This window comes from Synchiropus splendidus, chromosome 6 (genome assembly GCF_027744825.2).
Source record: "Synchiropus splendidus isolate RoL2022-P1 chromosome 6, RoL_Sspl_1.0, whole genome shotgun sequence".
Classification (NCBI taxonomy): Eukaryota; Metazoa; Chordata; class Actinopteri; order Syngnathiformes; family Callionymidae; genus Synchiropus; species Synchiropus splendidus.
In genome coordinates, this window is record NC_071339.1 from 9958597 (window position 1) to 9985910 (window position 27314).

Below are 27314 nucleotides of genomic sequence, written 5' to 3' on the forward strand. Positions count from 1 at the left end.
TCCTAGCTGCCAACTTTGTTATCCCCACTAGTTTTGGATGAATCGCTGCCAGTTACAATACTTCTGAAGCTGGAGGGGATCATCTTCTGGGATCAGGGCGGATGTAGTCTCAGGATGTTTATTCTGTCTCTCTGGAGCAAAGAGAAGCAGACATTATCATGTAAAAGCAGTGCATAGAAGTAAATCCAGGTCAGGTCTGTCCAAATGAACTTTACATTGCAACGGTTGAGCTCAAAAAAAGACAACAGGTTGGGTAGGCTTCCATCCATGAGGGAAAATGGCAGTCCTTCTACTTCTAGGTGGATGCTATGTTTTGACTCATAATAGAATCCACAACGTACAAAATCTTATTATAGGTCAAATCACAACATGATGTATAAACCTTGAAATCCCATTTTCTGCGTGCATTAGGGGTGTAACGGTCTTATGGTCCCATCGGCACATGCACCGGTCAAGCACTCTTGAACCAGTGTTTTTCAGATTTGATGTGAATTAAATGCACTAACAAAAAGTGGCATTGATGATCACTAAATTGAACAAGATGCTCAAGTTCGGTTCCTCATATTCTTTTCAGTAAACATGAAAACAACAACTGTTATAAAGAAAATGTTCAGGTCAGAAGCACATCACAATTCAAACAGAAAACTTAAGACTCAGAAACCTCAAATATCAACTTAGAGCGCTAGCCACCACTAATAACAAAGCAACCATCATTGGTCACTGGACAGACCAACATCATCTATTAGTTTAATGTAGTTGGCCCTCATACATGCTCAACTTAGTTGAGTGTGATGCGGCTGTAGTCATTGTGTCTGCTGATGCTTTGTAGTGGATTGGTTGATCACAGAGGGCAAGCCAGCTTATTTATAGCTCTGCCGTGGGTGTTGGAGGAAATGGGTCTGTGGCTGGGGGAGAGAGAGGCATTGGTGTCTGCCTTTAGGATAGGACACTTCCTCCAGACGAGACTGGACTCATCACAGGGGCTGGGCAGACTCGGAGTCAGAGAGAGAGAAGGACGACAGATACTAATACAGCCCAAATGGAGATGACCCAAATTTTTCACTCTGCCTCCACTTTGGTAAACACACAAGCAGCTCATTGATGGCATGTGTGACATTCCTCCATCTCATCTCAGTATCCCAGCCCTGGCTCTCCTCAGATATTCTGGCCCATTTGTAACCCTGCCCCCCTTCCACTTGTTACCCACCTCACCTCTCCATTTGGTGCAGTTCGTACTGTGTATTCTTGTATTATCTATTCATCATTTCCCCCCTCTGTGTTAATCTTCCCTCTCTGCTTTTGTGCAGCACAACACACACTTAATCGGATGAAAAATGACAACTTTAAATTGAGCGCACTGATTGATGTTACAGTGCAACATATTTCAAAGGAGATCTGGCTGAAATAGTGAGGTGTGCCAAATGTGGTCTTGTTGTGTGCTCTTTCACAGGAATAACCTGAATTTTTGTTATCCCTAAATAACACGTGGAGATCCTTGTATGTTGTCTTTATGAGATGCCCAACTGGCTTTCTTCCTCTTGGCTTTCTTGGCTCTTGTCCATGTCTCCCGTGGCAGACTGAGCTTAACATTAACAGAAAAGCAATCTGGCCATGGCGAACCTGAGCTCCCACTCAGAGTTCTAGAGAATGAACCCAGCAGTCTACAGCACTATGAAGCACTATGTTCCCCTATTTCCTCACATCCTGTCTCTCCATTTACAACTAAAGGAATCTCGAATTGCAAAAATGAAGTATCAGCTGATGTATTTGCATATACATTTGGCGAAATTCCAACAACATAAATTTATGCATTTCCAGTCAGCATTTGGATTTGAAGTTAGGGTGTACTCCTCAGACTGCCATCGTTGGATGCCAACATCCCGCCAAGCAAAGCACATTGGTGTTTAAGTAATCTCCTGACAACAGACAGTGTAAGCAGCTGCTTGCTGTGGATGGTGTTAATATGTCAATACAAACAAACATGTTCCCCTCAAAAACCAGAGATGAGTTGCACGGGGGGCCTACATGAGCCTAGTGGTTTTCTCATGAATAATTTACAACCTCGTGACTTCTGAAGCAAAAAGATGCCTCATGGCTCACACACATGCAGGTGGATAAGTGGAGAGTGTGCAGCAATATGTCGGGATGGATTCGTAGTATTTAGGTTAAGCTCCATGTCAAGAGAGAGTTGATGTAGATGTAAACACTGTCATCTACCGCAGTTCATCCTATATTACACCCCTTCCTGCCAGCCAGTGTACATCCCCAAGTAATCCTCAATTTACATTCATAGTTCTCATCCCTGTTATGTAATGTTCCGCATGGGAAAATTCCTTCGGAAGTTTACATTGTACGTCATACAGGGTCAAAAATTTCATGCTGGAAAAATGGAAAATATACATACATATATACATATGTAATATACATTTCTTGCTCTTTCTCCCCAGCTATGTCATCCTTGATGCTTGGCTATTACATTCTTTTGTCCGCTGATCTGCCCACCCTAAATCACTTGATAAATGTGTAGCCATCCTAGTGTGATGTGTAAGGCATGTTAGAGCATGTCAGTGAACGCAACACCTGCAGGTAATAGTTCACCCTGGCCATAAAAGAGACGTTGGCTTGAGGGGACCTGTGTGAGCTAGACCAGCACAAGGCAGCCTAGGGTTGACCTCAGCCTCTGACTGGGAGGGAAGCGATGATTCCTAACTCAAGAGGTGTGCTGCGGCAGGGAGCAGAAGACTGTCTGCATTCGTGTCTGGAACTTGTGGTGGGTGACAGAACCACAGAGCAGTAGCAAGTGACAGAGTGGAGTGTGCTGTGCACCATGGAAAAAGGTCTATTTTTATTCCTTGAAATCCAGATACTCCTGCTGGCCATCATCAGTGGCGCAAAAAAAGTTGACAATGCCTGCTGTGTACTTCAGGGTTTTAGGAAGGTACCTTAATATATAAATATGCTCAATTCATCTTCACATAGCAGCTCTTGACATCGTCTCTGGAGGCCCTTGATTTAAAACTATGGCTGTTTGATTTTTGGAGGAAATATGAAAGAATCACATACAGTGGTGGAAAAGGGTTTTCGGACCCCCCATCCATTCTAGAATGGGAACTGATTGAGAAGACCTGGGGTGGGCAAATACATTTCCTAAGGGGCCGCTTTATGCTGCTGTGAGGTTCTATTGGTTAGGTGATTTTCCATATATTTTGTTGCTATAATAATATAAAAAGCAGAAAAGTTTAATTAGGCCATGATTTTATATGCTTAAAATTGTTTAATTTTCATTTTGTTTTGCACAAATACAGGCAAAGGGCTGTCTGTATTACATCTACGATGCAATCTTGTTGAGTATTTTTTTGTCTGGTATTAAACTTTGGATCAGGCCTGAATAAAGGAGATAAGGCAGATCTAGTGGATTTCCCTAATTGGATTGTGTTCTTCACACAACAAAGCTGGTTGGTTTGACATGGCACTGCCAGAAGATCACAATTCCTTGATTGCTCCTTAAAAAATCCACGCCAGAAAGCTGTGAATGACAGAACTACTGTATCGGTTGGTGTGTTTGTAGCTTTTTCTATGTCCAAGTTGAACCTAAACAGTTTAAGTGTGAAGTTTGATTTTGAGACTGACTGATTTCTTCATTGTTAAATTAGTGGAACCTCTTTGCGAGCGGATTTATTTTCAGTGTTTTGACAACACTGTAATAAACGTGACACCCTCTGCTGCCTGTGGCTTGTTTGGGATTTAGGTGAACCTCACTACTGAAAATCAATGAGGAGTGCTTTCCTTTATTTTGCTGCAAATTATTTTCTCCCTGTAGATCGAGTTAATCCGACACTACTGCTTGTGACATCTTCACTTATAATGGTGGAAATTTTCACTTCTTGGCAAGTGCTCCACGGCTGACGGCTTCTATTACTGTTTGCATTGTTTGCATTTCCGTGCAGTAATAATCAATATTCGATATCGTCAGCTTCAGTTGTAGTGTCTACATGTCTTTTTTCCTTCTAAATAACTTGAGGTTTTACAGTAAATCGAGGAAATGCTTTGGAACCTTCCTCGACGTTTGAAAGATTTGATTTCATGCCCAATTTTTCAGTGTGAAAGGAACTGGCTTCTAAAATAAAAAAAGAAGCCCTTGGAGTGGCTGCATGCTTTTGTTCTTTTTTCCCCCCACAGCTTTCTTCTTCCCTGTTGTGAACAACTTCCAATCTAATGAGGAAAAACACAGGACCTCTATTGTTGACCAAAATCATAGCAACCCCGTGAGCTAATCCATATGTTTTCTTCAAGTGACCTGATCAAGTAGTTTTGTTTTAGGTCGCTGGTTTCAAATGTCAATACCTTGCCTACTGTGTGCCTAAAAAATGCACATTTCAGTTTTCATAGTCATTAACATCCTATAAATGATGTATTGTTTTCCTTGGTGCACCTTAGGTCAGAACTGTCTTTACTTGCCCCACAAACCACAGAATAACAAATGAGTCATGCTTTTCAAAGTAGTTTAAGCACTTTGTTTTATTTTTCAGCCCCAAAGACGTGCAGTCCAAAGCAGTTTGTGTGCAAAGATGGAGTGACCTGCATCTCAAAAGGATGGCGCTGTGATCGAGAAAAAGATTGCCCAGACGGCTCGGACGAGGAGCCAGATGTTTGTAAGTGCCAAAAACCCCAATACTTTAAATAGTCAAGTTCTAGTTTTATCTGGACTCTCTTTCTGTTTACACGAGGCGTTGGTGTCCAAGTGCATGTGACTGCACTTTGGCTGGCATTAAACAATTCAGGTTGCCTCAGTGTGGCTCCAAAACACGCATGACACCGTCATCCTGACTGAATATAGCTTGTTTTTTTTTTTTTGAGAAGCCATCAAAATAGATTGAAGTTGTTGCTGGGAGGGATGTCAATGAGTGAAAGCCTCCATATGGGTGTTATAACCACTCGTCGTGTCTCACTTAGTGGTCGAACAGGCCGCACGTGGACACAGTAAAAGACGGTTATACAACCCTCTTATGTTTATTCATCGCGTCTACTTGAAAGACCTCTCGTGTTCTAGCTAGAACTTAATCAGACAAGTAGACGTGTTTGATCAGACATGTTGACTAACTGGCTCAGAATGATAGCCAGTTAAATTCATCTGGCCACTGTCTCTGGATGGCGAGCCAGCAAGGAAGGTCACTCTGCCTTTAACAGGCTTGACATGCACATTTAGGAGATTAACATAGTTTATCTTTCTCTGATAGATGTGACTTCCTTTCACATTTAGATTTAACTTTCTTTTGCATGCAAAGCCGCAGGAGACATGGTGACAAGATAAAAAGTTACTGAAGTACAAAAAAGGCTGCTTTTGTTTGAAACTCTACGCTTAAGTTGAATTGCTGAAATGCAGACTCCCTGGAGAGGTATGCTACAGCAACGGGCAGCTTCATATGAGTGTTGGCACTTTCACAGTTGACAATGCAGTAGTTAAGTTTTGCTTTTCAAGGCCCAGCTAAATAAATGAATGAATGAATTTTGATCCCTGTTAAACTAATTGCTCGCCAGGCCTGATGATAGACCATAATATAGGCTGTTCATGTGTGGAATGCATTATGCATTTTTGGCTACATAATGGTTAGGTATTCATCACCACATATCATTTCACATTACCTAAAATGGTCCCTCAATTAAACAAATGAAGTGCTCTCGCTACATTGTTTATTCATACTGGCATTTTGCTTTTCACGGCAGTTGTAATTTATTTTTGGGTAACTGATTTGTTTAATGCTCTGATCTCTGGCTGTGATGAGTTATATAATGGGTTTCAGTCAGACTGACTCTTATTTTGTTAGACCTTAGCAGTAACATACCATGTATGGTCTCACAAGCTGATGCTAATCTGAATTTGGGATAGAGCAAAAATAAGAACGGCACACGTGTCAAATGTCAAATTCACATCAATGTCCAAGTTGATATTTAGTTGGGACAAGTATGTTTGTATTTTTGTCTCACCATTGGTAGATGCGCACAGTTCTATGTTGATTTAGAAAGTGAGTGAGAGACGGTGAAGAAAGGGTGCAGTGGCTACAGTCTAGACACAAGTACTGTAAGAGGGAGTCTGGAAGTCATTAGAGACTTGCCCGAGGGAATGGAGAAACCTCCTGTTTTTCAGAACCTGCTCTTTCCTCCCTCTCATCTGCGGGTCAGCCCCCTTCACTCTGTCTATCTGGGACACAAACAAAAAAGATTTCCATTATTTGTTACATTCTGCTTCACATATCCTCTATCAGACCTCAGAACCCTGGCAGTAGAAATATCTTCTCCAGACCATAGAAGACATATACTGTAGCTGGTACATACTTTAAAAATTTTAATTTAAAAAAATGTGTTAAAATGCCCGGTACCCAGACTATTCACTTCCATCTGTACAGGCGTGCTTTACAGAATGATATGCAGCAATATAGTATTTTTGTTTCGTCACTTAAATGTTTTTTCTTTATCGAAAGTGAATATTATTTGAAATTTTCCGACTATGTTTTTTGCATACCTCTGCTATGGAGCCAAGTTCACGCAACTATAAAACATGGCATCACATGAATAAAACAACTTCTGTGATTTAAGAGTTGTGTTTGGTAACAAATACAGTTCAGAATACTTCAAGTTACGACAGACACCAACAATCAATTTCTTTGTAGATGTAGCAGTTCTGCTTGCCGGTTTTAATAAAATTGACATCTTAACATTTTGGCATTCCAAACTGAACAATATCTATTGATCTATGCCTTTGGTTGAAAGATGCTGTAGAAACGAATCCCTCGTATGGATGAAGCTTCACAGTGGCCTTTGTTGGGTGTTTGGCTATTGCCAGTGAAGTCAGCCACTGTCCAGTGCAGCTGCTTTGCCCTGCTGTGTTTCACCCACAATGCACTTCTTTGTACCCAGAGGCTCTGGGACAGACTGGCATAGAGGGACACTGGCAGAGGAAGATGAAACAAGTGGCACATATGAGTTGTTGTACATGCATGATGTACATTGGCAATTGAAAACTACAGTATTTAAGCTTATATGAAAAGGTTCAGATTGAGTTAGCTCTTGGGCTTCCATACCATTCCTGCATAGTGAGGGTGGCCTGGAAACACAGGAAGTGTCCATCTGAAAATGACGTCTCTGCTCTGGCCCTGTAATAAGAGTCTTTGACAGATACTTGTCACCAAACCTGCAATTAACACGTTGGGAATCATGCGACAAAACTGTCCGTTGTGCTAGTAGATGGTAGTCGCATGAGGTTGACTTGGTACTGAGTGTGCTGTGGGAGCTCTTTCTCAGACATGGAAGGATGTCAATTTCAGGACACGTCATCGGAAGTGTACCTTTGAATCACAGGGTGTTGTGGCCTTTCAACTGGTAACAAACACTTTCTGACACTGATGTCATGTGTTGCCCAGTGGCGATTCCCACTGAACTGACTGAAAACACATACGTTTATTTTATTCATAAGTGCAGAAAGTGAACAGTTTCTACATGTGGCAAGAAAAAGGGGCCCTGATTGGAACAAAAGAACAGGTGTCTAGCACCTTGTTTTTACAACATTGGGCTGCAGGTTTGAGTGGAGATGCACCTGCATTTCAGTAGTTTCCTTCCCTCTGAAAAAGCAAACAGAACTAGTCAGTGAGTAGACTCGAGTTAGACACTTATACCCTAATAATGGCTGGCCAAAAACGTTGCCAAAAAAGGACTGATCGTAATGTTTGATAGGGCCGTCTCCAGCTTTGATTATAGCACACATCCACTGTGGTATAGTTCTGATCAGCTTCAGCAATAGTACATTATTTCACCAAGATCTTGTATTGATGATGGTCCAACCACAACACAAAGTCTTCTCCAGTACATCCTAAAGTCTATACTCTGCTTACCATCCATGTGTGAAAATCGTTCCATGAATGCTCGTATCGTCCTGCCTGCGTCCACCATTTGAGCTCAACAAATACACCTTTATTTTTGACTGCATCATCTACTGTAGTTCAGAAATATTATTGTCAATCATGCACAGAGCCATGTTTGGCATATTTTTATGTTTTATTCAGTCAGTCATCTGTCCATCCATTTTCTTGCACTTATCTTCAACAAGCCTGCTGTTGCTGGGGTCATTCCATTATCAAATATTGAAATGGTGCAAGGGGAAGTTGGCACTAACCGTGTGAAGCCAAGAAAAGCATGTCTGTGGGAGATACATTTTTAAGAAATGGCGTTATGTAATCAAAAGGACTCTCCCTTGAAGGTTTGGTGAACGCTATAGAGGGTGTCAGTGGACGGCCTGAACTGAACCAAGGGATTCAGATGGGAAATGACACATTCTCAAATAATATTGATTAAAATAAACACAGGACAGCTGACTTTATCCCTGGAAACGTCTCCTCTATGCTGAATCAGTTTCAGTTTGACTTGCACTGGTTAGAAATGGCTACTAACGGAAGTTTTAGAAAAAGGGATGTGTTCACTTTTGCACTGGTTAGAAATGGCTACTAACGGATGTTTTAGAAAAAGGGATGTGTTCACTTTTGCGATGACTGCTGGCATCTCCAGCCCCTGTAGGCCATCACTGGGACTTGCATGCATATTAATATCTTAGAATTAAGACACTCATGCCAAAAAGATTTTTTATGAAAATAAATGTTTGGAGAAGGCCTCTGCTCTAAATTTGCAATGATTAAACCCTCTTATTTTTTGGGGGAATTAACCCAAACAGACCTGAAGATATTTTGTCTTGTGATATTTATCTCTTTTTGAGGAACGCCTGTTGCACTGTACAAACTTACATGAAGAAATTAAGGCTAGGTGATAACATAAATGGTGATTAATATGTTGCTTAGAACAGTTGCATTACAATGGGAGAAAAACACTATGACTGGATTCCTGTTGGCTTATCTAAAATGTCCACTGCCTCGTAATCATAACAACATTTGGATGATGAAACAACAGTGACTTTATTGACGTTGGGAAGTGGACTTTTGTGTCCTACACTGACACCAATGGCAGCCTTCTGCATTGCATGTAGAAGCAGAGGCGTTTTTCAGTTCCAGGTGGGGCTCATGTCCATTGGAATTACGTTGGAAGTCAACGTGCCTGAAATGCACAGCTGTTGTTGACACATTATTATTTGTGGAACGAAAGGGGTGACATCCCATGGCTTACCTAACCACAACTTCCGTCTTTCTTTTACGTGACATGCTGCCCAAAGTGTCTGGGTACGCAGCGGATGGGACAAAGCAAAATGCTTCTCCTGTGGTGTCAGTATAGGACGCAAAAGTCCGCTTCCCGACGTCAGTATATTATCTGGAACAACCATAATATCACTGTCAATGGTAGTTGTTTTGACCATCTCCAAAAGGCAGTTACAGCATAACAATATCAACAGTGTCACTTTCAGTGGCAGTTGTGAAAGTTACAACTTCATATGAGTGAGATCTGAAAAGCTGATTATTGTGACCAGGACACAACTGCTCAGTTTCTATCTAATTGCTTAACTAAATATTTGATGTAAATACTCAGTAAAACCTTAATTCCTTGGCTCTTCTTGCCTCACAATGACTATGTACAGTATGGAATGTTCTCTTAGCTTAGGATGTGTTTTGATGTTAATTCCTCTCAAACTGAACTAGTGGCAACACTTGCTCAGCGATTTGCCCTGAACGGTGGTTGTGCTGTTATGTTCCGATAAGACTTAAGTTTGTTGTAATTTTGGGAGCGTCCATGCTTAGCTAGTCATCCTGCCACTTCCCCAAAAGCCCCTCATGAAGACATCCTGATGTACAAAGATGTCACATGAAGTGAACTCTCAACAAGTGGTGTCATTATTCAACACTGGGATACAGGGTGATTTTTATATTGTCCCTCGTTCAAGGACAGCTCGTAACAATGGTCAAACCTTTTACCTTTTTCTCTCATTGGCTGGAGAATTATTGCTGTGAACTCAATGTGAGTTCAAATATTAAAGGACTCCTGCTTCGCATCGGAAAGCATATCCTCAGCAGGTTTCGCCAAAACTGAGTTCAGCATTTGTTCATCTCTGTGACTATGTGCTACTTCCATAAAACCAAACCACAGTGAACTTTGTGTTGATTCCTCTTCAAGCCTTTTCTGGTAAGTTGTCAATCTCTGCAAATTAATTTGCAACTGTGGCAAGTTTTTCGAGACATCCCACGTGACAGTTGGGTGGGAAGTCTTGTATCACAAAGGGACAACCTGGTTATCATGGAAGATGTTGTCGTTTAGAGACCAGGTTCAGGGTTTCTGCCAGGATTTTTTGATTCTGTGGCGCATTACAGAATGCAGCCAAGACTAACTGAATTGGCGACAATATGATATACAATACAAAACGCTAGTTTTTAATCATGAGAAATAACTCTCCCTCCAGTCTGCACCTGTCCTCACCCGGTCTGTCTCTTCATATGTCCAGCTGGGTGTGCGACTTTAGTTCAGGACCAAAAGTCAACATAATCATGTCTGCTTCATGCAAAATTAGATTTTTAAATAAAGAGATCTTTTTTTCTGAAGGCATGGCAGCTCTCATTTAAGCCATGGCTGTGTGCCATGATCGTTTACATGCAGCTGAAACCCTGATGTTAGTGTGTTAAGGACAGTGGAACAACCATGTGCAACATTCTAGACTATTGCTTTTAAACCAAGGTTCAAAGCAAGGAAATATTTCCTCTGTATAAATCCAGTTGATCAAGGCTTAATATGACATGACTTTACACACGCTCCTTGTCTTAGTTTTTGTTCTCTTAAGGGTGATGGGTCATTTTCTTTGAACTTTACATTGAGGACAAGTAATATAAAACGAAGGTCTTAGCCGCTGTTGCAGCTCATTACATGCCTGACACGAGTGCTTCTTGTTCTGTTCTAGGTGTTACGAGTTTTGAACAGTGCAGCCTTGGAAGGGTCATCCAAGAATGTGTCTTGGAAAGAGCCGGTTTCTGTGTGTGGACCTGACCATGTGATGCCTTTTTGTGAATAAAATAAAAGCTATAATTTATCTGATTAAAAAAACAACAACAATGGAGCTCTAATAATTTGGCGCACTTTGCTTTTATATTCTATATATATATGTTTGTATATTTTAAATATTTGTTTAATTTTGGGGGATTTAGTACTTCATCACCGCAAACTATTTAGTTCTAATGAATGGAAAGTCCTCACAGTCTAACAAGCAATTGATTCAGACCCTGATTGTGAAAGCCTCCGCTTTTCATTATGCCCCTGCAAGTGCCCTACTTTCTAAGACTGGAAAGGAAAGCTGGGCTGCAAAGATCTGGCATATGTAACAATGATGTGTCTTTTAAATTGTAAAATACATCATTTTTATCATCCGTTATTTGTCTGAGACACTGAGACATTGCTGCCTGTCAGTGTGCCATAGTTTAGGTCAGGGTTTTAGCACGTGATGCTGCTTGCAACACTGCAGCTCAGGCTGCTTTGGAAGTGGTCAGAGGAGATTTATTTTTTAAACAATGGCCTTACTTCTTTGCCCCCTCGCTCCCTCAGACTGAATAAGACCATGTGATCGACCGCTATGCTCTTATAAACGCTACTCGTGCAAGGTGTCTGAAATCCGTTATGCCACAAGCCTGTTTTGATATATGATTAGAAAGGAGAGGCTTTTTCGGGGATTAATAGTGACTCAGTTGCTTGAACAATAAAATCCATCTCGTGTTGGGGCTTCATGTGCTTCACTTTTTCTTGAAGCTTGTAGAGTTAGACTCCTGGAATAAATGAAAGTGACCCCGGTTTCTGCTGACGTTCTGTTGACGTCTGTAGCAGAGAATTTAAGCTTTGGAACAATCCCGTTCTTAGTCGGAAAAAAATAGTCAATTCTGCAACCTCGTTTTTAACTGTTGGAACTGGCATACTGGATCAATAATGGAGACTACAGGAACATTCATTTGCACACACCCTTGAATTATGTTTGACATTTTACTTAATGTTCCATTTACCAGCCTCTTGCCATTTTTTTCATATTTGATAAGTAGCACTAGTCCAGGACTACAGAACTAAGGAAGAGGAACAAAAAGAGAAATCCAACCTGCTTACCTGGTATGCTCTCGTGGATATTGAATAAAACAGTCATGAAATGACCAATGCCTTTTCCACTGCAGCTCTGCCAGCTTCCTGAAATATGGGGCTCTGTGGGTGTCTGTCCACTTCCTGTGGATGAGGTTCTCCACCTTTTTATGTGTTGTCTTTGTTTTCCTCCTTTCCATCTTTTCTTAGATTTGTTCTATTTTTAATTTGCTTCTTCTATAATTTACACTGGCAGCTTTACAAAAGCATCTTTGATGAAATTATTGTCATGTGTTGTGTTTTTCCAGATATATTTGGCTCATTGATTTCTGGGTGCGATGTGCCCTTTGTTGGGTGAAGGGGTTAATGTAGCTGCCGAAAGATTCTCTGCCTGTTCTCTGAAATTGGCCTTTGAGATGTAGTGTCACAGTGTTGTTTTTGGTGTCTATGGCCTGGTGGCAGGCATGCACTGCACTGCACACCAATGGCGTCCTACACGGGGCTCCGCTCGCTTGGCCACTCTGGAATCTTGGGGCGAAACTAGTCACCATTTTTTGGCCAAAGTCACAACAGGCCAACCTAACGATAAACCCATAATGTGACCTTCATTCATCACTTGTTAAATAGCGGAATATTGACTTATATCCTGACAGACCGCTCCTCTTTTCGTGGACTACATGTTCATGGAATGAGTATATGGTCTACTTTGACGTCATCTTTGCTAGCACAAGTAGAATTACATACATACATACATACTTTCCACTCAAAACTGCTGTGAACACACCAGTGTGTTGAGTGATTGTGTTGGATGTTTGGAGGTCGTGCAGATTCACAAGAGATTCACTAAACTGCGACGTCTCACATCAAATTAAATGATTTTCAGTTGTCTTTTTGACATAATAGTTGCTGCATTCTAAAAGATTTGTTCTATTTTTTGCCTCCTTGAAGAGGTATATAACAACGTGTTTGAAGTAAAATGATTTCATCATGGTTACTTTTTTCACATCATATACCCAGAAGGTCTCATCATTTTGACTTACAAGTTCATTGTCAATCCATGTTATTGGTATCGAAGATCGGCACTCTGGCTGAATGGTATCAGTGATCGGCAGCAAAAAACATCCCTACAAACAACAGTGGATAGTGAGAGTGAGGAATCTTAAAATATTGGGCTGTGGTATATAGCATCTCAACTTTGTGTCAGATAGTGTCCATGGCAAACCTCAACTGCACAATTTGCATTCTCCTTTCTTTGTGGTGTCAAACTTCATTTCGACTCTCGGGGCTATGCGCATGTATCTTTCATTAGAGCTGTCTCGGACTGCAGTGACGACCAGTGGGTAACTCAGCAGCTGTGGCTAACACATAAACCCAAATGATCTAAGAGGAGAAGTTGTGCTGACTCATTAACCTCTTTCTCCTTTGAAGATGAAAGACTAGCCAGAGTGAAAGGCACCCTGCTTTATCCAAGAAAAATAAAACATGGAGAAAAGGCTGCCTATTCCGACAGAGACATTGTTTTCTCTCTCTCTTCGTCTTGGCCTTCTTATGCAAGGTGACAATTTTGTCTGCAAAGGTCTTTGTTGAAGGCATTATAATACGTCTGGATGCCACTTGATTGGTGTAGTTATTGTGGCTCAAGGGAAGGTAGTGATTTGACTGGCCCCAGTGAGAATGCTGGCGTGTTTGTTGCCCCAGTGAGATTCACTCGTGGTCATTTTTCATTGCCACAATACTTCTTTGGGTGACTTCAGCCGGCGACAGACGATTATATACTGTCATCTACAAGTGCAGTTTTAGGCGCTATTAATGTGTCATTCCTTTTTTTTTTTAAAAAAATAATCTGCATTTGGTCACCCTCGTATCTGAGGCCAGGTCATCTTTGTTTTTGCAAAGGTCATTGTAAATGATGTCAAGTTGGATGCTGACTATTTCGACATTGCATTTGACCATGTTCTTTTTTTGATTCCGCTAGGTCCACACAGTGCCGTTTCCCGGTGCCCCCCCAATGAATACCAGTGTGGTGGGACAGAGCTCTGCATCCATATGAGTAAACTGTGCAACGGTGTGTCAGACTGTACAGACGGCTGGGACGAGGGACCACACTGCCGAGGTACCAGTGACACACAAATAGACTTACAAAAGGGAGAGGCTGTCATTTTGTCAACACAAAAAAACGGCTGTAAGAGCTCTTGTAAAAAGCTATTAGCCTGGTAATTCTTTGAGTACTTGAGTACCCATTTTCACGAGTGAAATGGAATCTTATTAATATGACAGGTATTTTGCCAGGATTTTTTACATAATTTCAAACAGTTTCCTCAAAATTAAGATTTCAAGATTGTGCTTGACAATTGTTTTATGACATGGGAACCTTGTTTTTTATTCAGACATAGATTGTCTGTGGTTCTCTAGTATAATTTATTTTGACAGTAGTGCAATTGTGATTTAGCATGTGATTTGTTTTTGAATTTATCTAATCAATATAAACGGTTCTTCCCTGTAAGCCAGGTCTAATAATATGATGTCAAACAATGATGCATATATTGATATGCATAACGTATCTATATTAAACTACTGAACTGTGAAAAGAAAAACCTTTAGTCACTGTACAATATTGACTTGAAGTCACAAAGCAATGCAGCACATGAGAAACAAATGTATAAACCCAACCTTAGTCACAGTGTTGACCCCCAAAACTCCCTCTTTCTCTTTCCATGTCTTGAATGTGTCCTGCGTTAACATAGATGGATTGCTCCAGCCTGGTTGTCAGGTTTTCTACTGTGGGCTTGCAGAACTGAAACACTTTGTTTTTCAAATCGCTACCTTTTGGGAGTCGGAAATTGCATTTATTATTACATTACGATGTTAATTCGAATCAGTCTCCAGTAAGTACAGGACGAATTTAGGAAACATTTTATTTAAAAAATGACTATTTTGTAGAACCAAGCCGAACTGGAAATAAGCTCTTAAAAATTCTCAATAGTAAAAGCTTGTATTAGTAAAAGTCAGTTGTTTACATTGTCAGCCTTCTAAATACATCTCTGTCGTTCAGTGCTCAGACTTGTTTTGGAAAATTCTGGGCACGTCTGTAATTTAGACGGCGGCCGTCCCAGCAAGTCTCAGGAGAACTGCTTGAAGTCCCTCTGCAGAATTTTCCATATCGTAGTTGAACTGGTTGAGTGGCAGTTTTCGTCTGTGACTCATCTTTCATCACACCAAGTGCATCATCTTATGATGATTCAAAATATACAGAAACAACAACTCGTGTCAAGACAAGACAGTGGAAGACAAACCTCCAGTGATGTCTGATGAGCTTTGATCCCGCTCTCTTGTTGAAATTGCTGTGTGAGTGTGAACTGCTGCTCGCGTTCCTGGCTCAAGTGAATCACTCATGACTGACTTTCGACTGGTCGAAAGAATATTTTTTTTCCCTTCTCCAGTGACTCACTGTTTTCAGATATATATCTGAGTAGATATAAATGCCTTTTCTGAAGACTGAGTAGCAATAAATATTGAGGTGTGATTGTAGTGGATCCTCTATTCTTTCTGTGATTCATTTTCCACCTCAGATGTTGTCAAGGGCGAGCAAGGTTCAGTACAAAACAAAATTGATTTTTGTCTGGAGTGGCTGCCCCACTATAAATAAACGATACGGTATTGTTTTAAAGCTAAAGAGTACATGACATGACATGACATGGCATGGCAGCAGTCATTGCCTGTAGCTTGTTTTAAATGCAACAATGCTAACAGAACTGGTCCAAATGGCGACTCTTCTTTATGCAAGCTGAGCATGGCCATGGATTGTTTTCCATGTGACTGAACCTCCTAAACCATGTTTCAAGTGAAGCGCAGCGCAGCCTGTCTGCACAGCTTGTGCGTCATTTGGTGGACCCATACTAAACTGAGAGCTAGTCAATCGGCAAATCTAGAGTGCAATCATCATACTTGCTAATAATTATGTGCACTATCGCAAGAAAACAATCTGTTACATTGAGCGGAGTCATTATCACAAGATAGCTGTGCTTAAAATTAAAAAAACTCAAAGCTGTTCTCAGCTTCTGTTACTCTTTCTACAACTGTGTCTGCGTTCCAACTCATACAACTGCTCCTACAACAATTTATGTGACTATTATTTCTACTCTGAGTACTACCTCTGCTTCTATTACTCTTGCTTGAGTTACTATGTACTTGTGTGGCATCCATCGTCACATTTGCTTTTGCACATTACATTTTTTTGTGTAGCTTAGTGCCTGTAAACGTTGAATTTCATTTTCCTCCACTTGCATTACTTTTTTTCTGGGCATCCTTTTTCATTTACTAGGTGTGTGCAGTAAACTAAACGGATTTGGAAGATCTTGTAGTGACAAAATAATGATGTACACATCCAGTTATGCTGGGATTCAGCCTCTGTCACTGTTTTCCGCCTGAAAGCGAGTTTAAGGGATGTGAAAATGTTTCCTACTCAATGACCTTTGCTGTGCCAGAATCTCATTACAGCAATTTCTTTCCCCCTTCATCCCTTTTCTCCACAGAGTTGATATCCAACTGCACACTGAAGGGCTGTCAGGGCAGCTGTGCAGTGACTCCAGGAGGTGCGGCTTGTTACTGTAAGAATGGCTATGAGATCAGCCCAGACGGAAAGAGCTGCAAAGGTAAGTGCGGCTCAGTATATCCCACCAGGCTTCATTAATGCAAACTGATGTTCCCAATCATCGCATTAATAATCTCTCCATCATCTAACAGATGGTTCAATGTCGGATTGTCCGTTTATGCTCTCATACACTTCAGATTTGAAAAGATGTCAGACATCGTATCTAATATTGTACGCAGTAGGTGCTGTAAATGGCTACCTATTGTTGTTCACTGCACTGTGCTGCTAAGATAGAATTGATCATCTGCAGCAGATCACAGATCGAGCCAATATAATGAGGAGAATCGCAGAATGACTTCAGGCACCATCTTAATTTATTGCATGCTCTGCTTGAAAGATGCCCTGATATCCCTTATTTGTGATCTAGATTTCGACGAGTGCAACGTCTACGGCACCTGCAGTCAGACCTGCACCAACACAGATGGCTCCTATACTTGCTCATGTGTCGAAGGTTACTTGCCTCAGCCGGACAATCGATCCTGCAAGGCAAAAAATGGTAAGTGCTGATGTTACATTCTTGAGCGTAACAACATTGCCTGACACTTGTTTTCCTCTGAATACATCTTCAGTTCCAGTCGACCGTCTGCCCGTGCTGCTGATTTCCAATTCTCAGAACATCCAGGCGACCTCCCTCAGTGGAACCACAGTTCACAGCCTTTTATCAACGAGCACCAAACAGACCACTGCCATGGACTTCCTCTATGCTCAGGAGATGGTCTGCTGGATCCACATGGGAGACTCGCCGTCATCCACGCAGCTGAAGTGTGCCAAGATCCCTAATCTGAAAAGCTTCACCGAAGAGAGAGCCATCAACATCTCCTTCAGCTTACACCGTAAGAACATTCACAGTTACTTATCCTGTCACCAAAATTTTCACGTCTTTTAAGCTCTGATTACACCTCTTTAAACATAAACATTTGAATGGAAAATGTTGCTTGAGTCAGCGCTTAGAGATTAAGAATGCTGCTGGTGTATTTGGGCCACAGGGTGTTTATAGGAACATAATATTTTGAGTTGTTTAGCTGGAGGAAATTCTTGTTTACCAAATTCCTGATGTTTATCAAGTTCCCTGTATAAGATAGAAACATATCAATTACTGATTTATTCAAATGGATATTTTAAAGTGTATAGTCATATACAGTATGAAATTATTCCTTACAAATATGTAGACTGTGAAGTGTTCATTCAGTATATAAGATGTTTGAACAATAACAGTAAATGTCATGATGTAATGATTAGTCTTGGGGGTCTTGGGTTCAACTCATGGGTTCCTCTCTACGTGGAGTTTTGCATCTATGAGTTTCCTCTGGGTGCAGTGGTTTCCTCCCACAATCTAAAAAACATTACTATACATTGGAACAGCGACAGGCTGGCAACCTGTTCAGGGTGGCCCTGTCTCTCCCAGACAGCTGGGGCAAACTTCATCATGACTCTAGTGGGAATAAGCGGAATTACATGAGTGGATGTTTTGGTGAAGCTGTGCGATACTGTCTTACTCTGATCTAGCACGACTCCCTGAACCTGTTCACTGTGATTTGGGTGTAATTTGCGTCTGAATCACGCACAATGAGTCACAAGTAGAATTAAATCATCTTAAAGCATACTTTTCTGAACTAAACAGAAAAGTTAATATTGTTTTTAAATTATTGTAATGTCTAATACATCAAATGGCTGAACACAATCATTCCAGTCCACTGAACAGATCTTCAGACCTCATGTAAAGCTGGACTTGCGCATAGTTGAGCAGAGTCAGTAAGAAAAATGAACAACTGAAAGAGATGTGTATTCCATGATGTCAAATAGTTCTGTGCCACTCTTTCTGCTGAATACAGGACCGGAACCCTGCCTGATTTCTTTTGTGAAGAACAAATGGCATCTAGTCTAGAATAGTTTGTAATTCGTGCCCATACACCGCCTTAAGACTTGTATCACAAACGTGAATAGTGCAAGGCAGAGTACATGCTAACTCGGGAGCATTAGCTGCGTTCCCTTGAGAGCAGATCGGTGGGGAATAGACAAGGGACAGGTTCTTGTTCCCCTTGAGTGGAACGGAACAAATCACTTCACCCCATGTCCCTGGTGAGAGTGTGCAGATAGAAGATCAAGGAGAATTGGAGACAGCTGCAGATGTGAAGATAACAATGTAGTCCAGACCTAAGATCTAAATACAGAGGGCGAACACGAGAGAACAGTCAGTCCTCAAAAGGCCAAATATTAAATCTTAGTTTAGCAGATCATTTTCGCTGGCAACCTGATGTTGTGTGATGTATTGAGGTGACTGAGACCATCAGTCTCAAGCTACTGTCAATATATAAGTTTAATGGAGTAGCGAAAAAGAGATCTCAAGTTTGAATTAAAGCGACAGGACTATTTCAGACTTTTAAGATCCATGTAAACTTGACTAACTTTTTTTTAACTTTAACATTTAAGTCCTTTGTGAGTCACATTCAATATGCCAGACCTTGAAAAGACACTCAATTGACAAGCAGGGTGGACTATCACAGCCACAAAGTCCTGAAGCTGATTTCCACATCATCCATAAATAATGCAGTGATACATTTCAAGCGCAAGCAACTGACCAAAAATAGTTTACGTAGACGCGGCATATGATGAAACCAGTGGACTCCCTTCTAAGACACTAGGGGAACTGGTGGCATCGAACGTGCTGTTAATGCCATCAAAACAAGTGCCCACACTACTTTCGTTTATCCATCTGAGTGGAGGTGTGGTCGCGTCAGCTCTATGTTTACAGTCACCATATGAGATTCAGTAATAACCAATCACATGGCTGAACATTCAGGAAATGATGCTGCAGTGGTGAGAGTGACTCATGAACTTAGGACGCCGCAAATGAGCTGTCCAGATGTGACTGCGCCACACACACACAAACTCAGATTCCCACTCACATTCCTGCACAAACATCCTGAAACACGCATTCACAAACTTCATTTATGTAATAGTTTCTTGATTTCCTGTTCCGTAAAATAGATAAGACGGTGCCGTTGTTTTGTAAAGGGGTTAAGAATCTGTGACTATAAACGTGAGAATATTAAGTAAATTTGAAGAAGCCCCTTTTTGTGGATCTTGCATTCACTTTTTTCTTTGTTTAAAATATCACTACTTATAAAAGAGAAAAGTTGGACACGAAGTTTAAGCAGGGCATGTTCTGTGGGATCAGCATGGTGAAAAATGTGATTGATTAGTTCTGTCTGTCCCGAGAAGTAACAAAGTTGGTAAAGGCTTTAAAAAGTGTGAAAGTAAAGCTGAGGCGAACCTGTCAAAAAGTCTTGCCGTCCTGCTCACCTGCACTAATGCTGGATTTAAATCTTACATCATAACAAATCAAGAGATGATCAAAGATCTCTTCATATTTTAAAATACTTCTATTTCTTAGCTGGACTGTTTTCACCTCTGTCCTTTACATTAGCATCAAAAACAAGTACAGGCCAAGCAGATGTCTCCTAATACTTTATTTTTCTCCTGGTCGTGATGTAACACATGATTTGTTTATTCACTCTCTCCACCCCGATTCTGCTTCCACCAGATGCATGTTTTGGGGCGAGATTGACTGTGGGGGTTGGGTTTCTAGAACAGTGAGCGTTCAAACTTGTCACTCCATTGAAGCAAATGGTAAAGGCTTCATGTCAATTCTTTTTAGCTTTAATCATGTGCATCTCAAATGCAGTTTACTCATTTGAGATGCAATCATTGATGTGTTAGCATTGCAAAGCGTTCTGAAAACAATTTTATAGATTCACTGCACATCGTTGTGGTTGCAGTGAGACAAACTGGAAAACGTGTAGATGAGAAAAGAAATCATCTGAAGAGGACACATGGTTCTGTTTTTTTTAAATTATGCTGTTTTTATTGCTTGGTTTCAAACAAGACCAAACTGTAGTTAATGAATCCAGACTGTTCCAGACTGGAACAGACTACGGGAAGGAATAAGGGGATGATACATGGAGGAGGAGACAAGAAGGAGCTTAGTTGGATCAGTGTTGGGGGGAAAATAAAATACTGCATTCCAGACAAAAGTAGACATTCAACCTCTTAAGCATGTTGCACAATATCCTCTTTTTTTTTTAACCCTTATTCGTCCATTTCTTAATCAGGGAATGTGTTGCTGGGAAACTGGAGGCAGTCAAACAGAGAGGTCTGTGTAAAAATTAAAGCACCTTTGGGAGTTCAGCACCGACTTCCATAAACCTCAGAAATGCTCCACAATGGCCAAGTTTCCTCGGTGGAAATCAGACCGTTCTTTCCCTCCTGAGTTTCTTCTGTCTTCTTACTTTTTTTCCTCACATTTTCTTCTGTCCTTTAGCTTCGCTCCCCCACCCCTTTATTCATTCCCTCTGTTTTACTCCTCCCTAAAACATCCCACACAGATTGTGTAAGCTACGACATACTCCTCTGGAGTTACAGCCAAGGTCGTTGGTCCCCGGCTGACTAGCTTTCACTCTGTGGCCCTTTCAATTTAGTTTTGAGCAGAATAATCTGCTTTCTGGTTTTCTCCTGAAGAAAAGGATTGGGGCATTAATCAATCGGATGACATGTCTTCGAAAACAAACTGTCATATCAGTTCTCAACATGTAGCTACGTGTGCTGGGCGACCAAGTTATTCATCAGTACGACCTTGACTCTGCAGCCAATGTGTTTGTGTGTTCGGAAGGTTCCGGGGAGCGCAGAGTTTGTGGCAGCTGTAAAAATAGTGGTCCTGTGGCTTGTGAAACCCCCACCCCTCTTTGCTTTCTCTCCCACGCATGTTTTCATCTTTAAATACTGAGAGTGGTGTAAATCTCAGCAACACACTTCTTCCAGTGACGCGTACCACTTCAAAACCTTGAGTCTGGTCATCTGAAAGAGACCTGCAATAGCTCTCTTTTTTCACATTAAAGAAAACAACGATGGTGCGATGGCTCAAGTAAGAGGAAAAAAAGAAAAAGGACAGGAAAAATGACCCACGTGATTCAACATTTTGGGATGTCAAAGTGTTCCTTTAATTAAGAGTGGAAGATATTTATAGAGATCAGATTGTGTTGGCCGTTTTTTTTTTTCTCAGACGTTATTGGCATTTGGCCTTAGTGATTGCAGTTTGACCTTATTTGCGTGTCGTATATTGCATCTACTGTGAAGGAATAGTGAAAACAGTGTTGTAGATTCCCACTTGCAGCCAAAACAGTCCACTTAATATATATTCTTTACTGTGTTGTGTTCCTTGTCAGGCTGGAGGTATGAAGCCACTGCAATGAACTGTGACATCTGTGTCTATTAACTAGAAGAAGACATAAACTTGGACATCAAACCAGGTCACTGGAGGACACCACTTGTGTAGGATTTATTTTGGGGACAAATCAGTAACACACTCTAAGCCTAGGGCCAAATGGAGTTTCATTCATTTTAGGTAACTAACTACACCAGAGGTTGGCAATTAAATTCCCTAAAGGGCAACATTAGACAGCGGTGACTCCAAAACATAACGGAAAAATATCCCAAATATGTACTTAAGTAACAATGACTAAATGAACCTAAAAAGATTAAATGTAAGTAAGGATATACAGAAGTGTAAATATGTAATGAAACCTGTTGAAACATTTCATTTCATATGCACTTAATTTGAATGTAAATCAACATAACTATAGACAAGATGTTCAAGATAAAAATGCAATTTATTTCACGATATATTTTCAATATTCCTTCAGTGTATTTTGAGGAACAATATCAGAAACATATCAGTTATAGTTTTAGTCTGACATCAAAAGGGCCATGAAAAAACAAGCATCGGGCCGCATATGGCCCATGGGCCACACTTTGCCCCTGTCTGAACTACATAATCATTAACGCAGTTTTAATTAAAACCTTAGTTTGGATTTGAAACTGCTGCAATGAGTTAAGAGAATTGTAATGGAATGGAGGTAATACAGTTAGTCTTTATAATGATTTTTGAGCAACCTGCTCTATGCTTATTGTTAGAGTTGGTGGGTATCATTGAGGACATGAGGAGTATGGTGCGGGTGTGACCAGAGAGGATGAGCTGAACAGGTTAATATGGCGACCCCTGATAGAAATGGCAAGAGACAAGAAGAAGATCGTCCATTCTGTAACGCAGGAGCATCTAACTGGTCCCCATGGAATGGGTTGGAACAAAAACTTACACCCACTGTGGCCCCATTGTGGATCAGTTTGAGACTCCTGCTGTAATATCATTGGTTGAAAAAAGCACATCATACATGACTTGTTTGTGCGCCTCTTCTGAATGCACTTTTATTTCTTTGTATCAGTAATGTCTCTAAAAACACTTAAAGGATGTGAAAACGGAACATACGTTTTTGCTCGCTGCGCATTACAGACATCCTTCTGTCTTCGTGCTGCAACAGAAGCTTTTCTTCCTTGTTTGGCCAAATAAAAGATGAACTAGAATTGAAGCTAAACAGAAGGACAAGGAGTCGTAGTCAGAAAGGAGCCCCTTACGTTCATCTAATGTCCGTAAAGACACTCTGGTGTTGACTTGTGTGTTTGGTGAGCTAAAGGTCTGTATTGTAGCGTTTGTTTTTGTCAGAGTGTGGGATAAGTGAGTTCAGCAGGGGGATCTATTGGATGCCACGCACCTGCCATCAATTAGTCACGGTAAAAACATCCCACCCTTCCAAGCTGCAAACAGCGTGCCTCATATCCTGTCGGTCAGTATGACTTTGACGGACAGATGAATTACATTTGCTCGCTAATTGGGGGTTTGCTGTCACCTTACATCCTACTTTTGCAAAACACATCCTTGTGAAATATTTGAATTGAAAACAGCAGTTTCCTCACCTCTAATAAATGACTAATAATCATGTTTGGTTGTTTAGCAATCACTAATTCCAGGTCTTCATTGTCAGAATGAGCTACAAGGTCAAGGAAATTGTTTTGCTTTTCTCTTCACATCCTGAGTCTCATCACATCCCTCCTTCTCTCGGCAGATGTGGAACAGATGGCCATTGACTGGCTAACAGGAAACTTTTACTTTGTGGATGACGTGGATGACCGGATCTTTGTGTGCGACAAGGATGGCCAGACATGTGTCACTCTGCTGGACCAGGAGCTGTACAACCCGAAAGGCATCGCCCTGGACCCCACCATGGGGTCAGTTTAACCACCATTCTTGTGCATTGAAGATACCCAAAGCTGCTGTTATAAGTCAACATCTTCAACATCAGAGATGCTGACATTCCAATGAAACCTTCAAGTATCTTCTTCCTGTATTCTGATGTTAATGCTAATGTTCCCAAATTTAAACTGCAAGTGAACAGAGGTCTGGGATGTTTGTGTAAGTGAGAACAGATGTTCCTCGGAATGCTGTCTCAATTTTGGGTGTAAATGTATTGCGTCAGCCCTTTTATGGTAAGAAGCAAAAATGGCTTAAATTCTTGAAGTGAAGTGTGTAATTTTGTGGTACATATTTGTGCCTTTGTTAGTTGGACAGATGTATGGAGACAGTAACATAAGCTGTAGGTGTCCATGTATAGTACATGTTGTGTCTATGGCTTTGATAAAAATATCGTTTTGAGGCACATTAAATAAATCTTGCATCTTCTTTTCTTTCAATAGGAAGGTGTTCTTCTCCGACTATGGTCAGATCCCTAAGGTGGAGCGCTGCGACATGGATGGCCAGAACCGAACCAAGCTGGTGGACAGCAAGATTGTATTTCCACATGGCATCACGCTGGACCTGGTCAGCAGGCTTGTGTACTGGGCTGATGCCTACCTGGACTACATTGAAGTGGTGGATTATGAAGGGAAGAACCGACACACCATCATTCAAGGCCTTCTGGTAAGAAAGGCGCCTGCTTAGCTCATCTGAGAGATAATGGATTATACATTTACCATCCCTATAGTTTTGACTAAGTGAACTTTAGTAACACTGCTGCCCATATTTACGGTTCCCTGTATATCTGTTATGTACCTTATGTCTCTCTGCGGTGGCCAAGCTGAGATACCAGGCATTTGCCTTTTCATTGGAGCTGTTGATTAATTGCGTTTAATAGTGGTCTGCTGCTGTTGCGGTGTAAAAGCACAGTGGCTTTTACTGTGGCTTTTACCGTGATATTTGGAGGACTAATGGCTTTCATTTACTCACTGGGCCTGAGGGCCAAGAGGGCACGCACACCAACAAGGCACCTTCTCTGTGTTTGTGCTGCTTTTAGCTTCATGGTATTTAGGATCTGTAAACCTGACATTTATTGGAAAGGGGATATTGTGGCGTTGGACTCTCAGCCAATTCACCAGAAGAAAACAAAATCAAACTTGGTTTATTTCATGACCTTTTTAAGGATGGATCTCTTAATTGCAATATTTCAATTCTTGTGTCAGTGTGAGTGATGGTTTATTAAATATTGTATTTAATAAGTGGAGGAATATCTTTGCTGGCAATGACATTCCACTGAGTGCTAATAGCATCTAATTTCTGTCAACATTTCAAAGTTTAAACTGTGAGTGATGGGAAGTTTTGGATGTTTTAGTAAATGAAAACAGATGTTCTGTGGGATGCTGTCTCACTTTTGGTGTAAATGCTGTGTTTGCGTCATGTGTTTAAGAGAAGAGTGTCTTAAATCTATGCTTTATGCATCACCACAGTTTGTGATCATTTACATTCAGCTTGATATTCAGAATTTTACTGTATATTATTGTATATTAATTGGTTTGAATAGGGTATCTTTTCAGGAGCTTGTTTTATTATTTATTAAGTCTTGTGTATTTCTTTTCTTTATCGACTACATGCAAACAAGTTGTAAAAAGAAAAATTAAACAAAGAGAAGAAGAAAACGTATTTTACTAACCTGGCCAAAATGTGTGTTCGTGTATTAGTTGTATATGTAATAAAATGTTTATAAGTGGAGAAAAGAAAAGCATCTTAAATGATTGTTGCTGTGAAAGTTCTGATATTCAGTCGAATTATTGTAACCAGAGCCATCATGACACTCCCCTTGTACTTTCACCTTCACCTCCCTGTGAGGATTTTCTTGTGTTTCCTCTTGCTGCTGCTTTATGACCCAGTTGTTGCTATATGAATTAAGATGAATCAATTTGTTGAATCACGGAAAGAAACACGTCTAATAGTCATGTAGTTGTATAATGCGGACTGGCAACAGTTGATGTGAGCAGTATTAGCCATTATAGATGTCACCTGTTTTAGGAGCATGCCTCACAGGCCTCATTAGACAGTGTGTCATGAATTTGTTATTGTGAAACTTCTTTGTAAATGATTATTAATCTTGATTGTTATTATTGTATTTTCACTCTGGGGTGTGTCATTTTTTAACTCATTTGTCCTCTTCTGTATTGTTCAATTTAGATTGAGCATCTCTACGGGCTGACTGTGTTTGAAAACTATCTCTACGCCACCAACTCGGACAACGCCAACATGCAGCCTAAGACCAGTGTCATCAGGGTCAACCGCTTCAACAGCACTGACTACCAAGTGGTGACTCGGGTGGACAAGGGTGGCGCTCTCCACGTTTATCACCAGAGGAGACAGCCTCCAGGTGGATTCATTCATTCATCCCAAGTTACAATTCGATGAATAGTCTGGATTCTGGGAGGGATTTAAAGGAACACCCCACCTCTATTCTGTTAGGAAACATGTTCTTACCTGATCTTAGACAAGTTGATACATTCCTCTCTTGTAGTTGTGCAGCGCTATTTGGCTAGCATTTAGCATTACAAGTGGTTTCATATTCATTAGGATCCAAAGCACCACTAAGTTATGTAACATATGCTGCATTCCAGTTGCCTCGGAAGTCGGAGCTGGGAATTATGTCACAGCCGAGTTCAGCTTGTTCCAGTTACCAAAGGAAGACACTCCATAAACAGTGTCGCAAGCGTTGAGCAGGCTAGCGATAGCCGCTGCTATCACTAGCAAGGTGTTATAGTCCTTATTTATCTGTTGAAAAAGTTGCCAGGTTTTATTTTGTCCAACCATACTTGAGCCATAACCACTCCTTATTTAAACTGGAAAAAGCTATTTGAATTGATGCTTATCACAACCAAGTTAGATGCTTGGTTGCTTCTAACTTGGTTGTAAATGCTAAATGATAACAAAATAACGCTGCACATTGGAAGATCGAGTGTACGCATAAAAACGAGGATGCACCAATCCATTTAAGATAAGGTAAGAACATATTTCAGAGGTGGCGTATTCCCATGAGTATTCTGGAGATTTGTGATCGGTGGCCATTCCACAGAACCAAACTTAAACAATCTGTTCTATAGTCTGAATGATGGATTATATTGTGTATTTTGTGTGTGTCCAGTTCGTAGCCATGCATGTGAGGTTGACCAGTTTGGAAAAGCCGGAGGCTGTTCCGATATCTGTCTACTGGGAAATGGCCACAAGACCCGGACGTGTCGTTGTCGCTCTGGATTCAGCCTGGGAAGTGATGGGAAGTCGTGCAAAAGTGAGTCTTTTTTTCATGCTCCAAAGGGTTCAATGCTGATTAATAGAAGCGCTACAAGCACACACCCATCAGCCAGAGGGATGGGTTTACTGGGCCAAAGTCAAGGCCTGCCAAGTTCCGATGCAGTTTCCTCTTAGATAAAAATGGCTGTACAATTCTTAAGTTCCGTCTCACAACTTAGCTGTTGTCAGTCTGACTCG

General features: G+C 40.9%; 1 protein-coding gene across 4 annotated transcripts in view; it reads left to right on the forward strand.

The window, feature by feature from the left end:
• The window catches only part of LOC128761168 (low-density lipoprotein receptor-related protein 1-like), a 78956-nt gene that overhangs the window by 9726 nt on the left and 41916 nt on the right, over nt 1-27314 (forward strand). For all 4 annotated transcript variants that reach the window (XM_053869190.1, XM_053869192.1, XM_053869191.1 and 1 more), the window contains exons 2-10: nt 4530-4652; nt 14009-14146; nt 16566-16685; nt 17052-17180; nt 17254-17517; nt 23641-23803; nt 24269-24491; nt 26013-26202; nt 26971-27114. In XM_053869190.1, the coding sequence (XP_053725165.1) occupies nt 4530-4652; nt 14009-14146; nt 16566-16685; nt 17052-17180; nt 17254-17517; nt 23641-23803; nt 24269-24491; nt 26013-26202; nt 26971-27114 (1494 nt within the window). The remainder of the gene's footprint in view (nt 1-4529; nt 4653-14008; nt 14147-16565; nt 16686-17051; nt 17181-17253; nt 17518-23640; nt 23804-24268; nt 24492-26012; nt 26203-26970; nt 27115-27314) is intronic.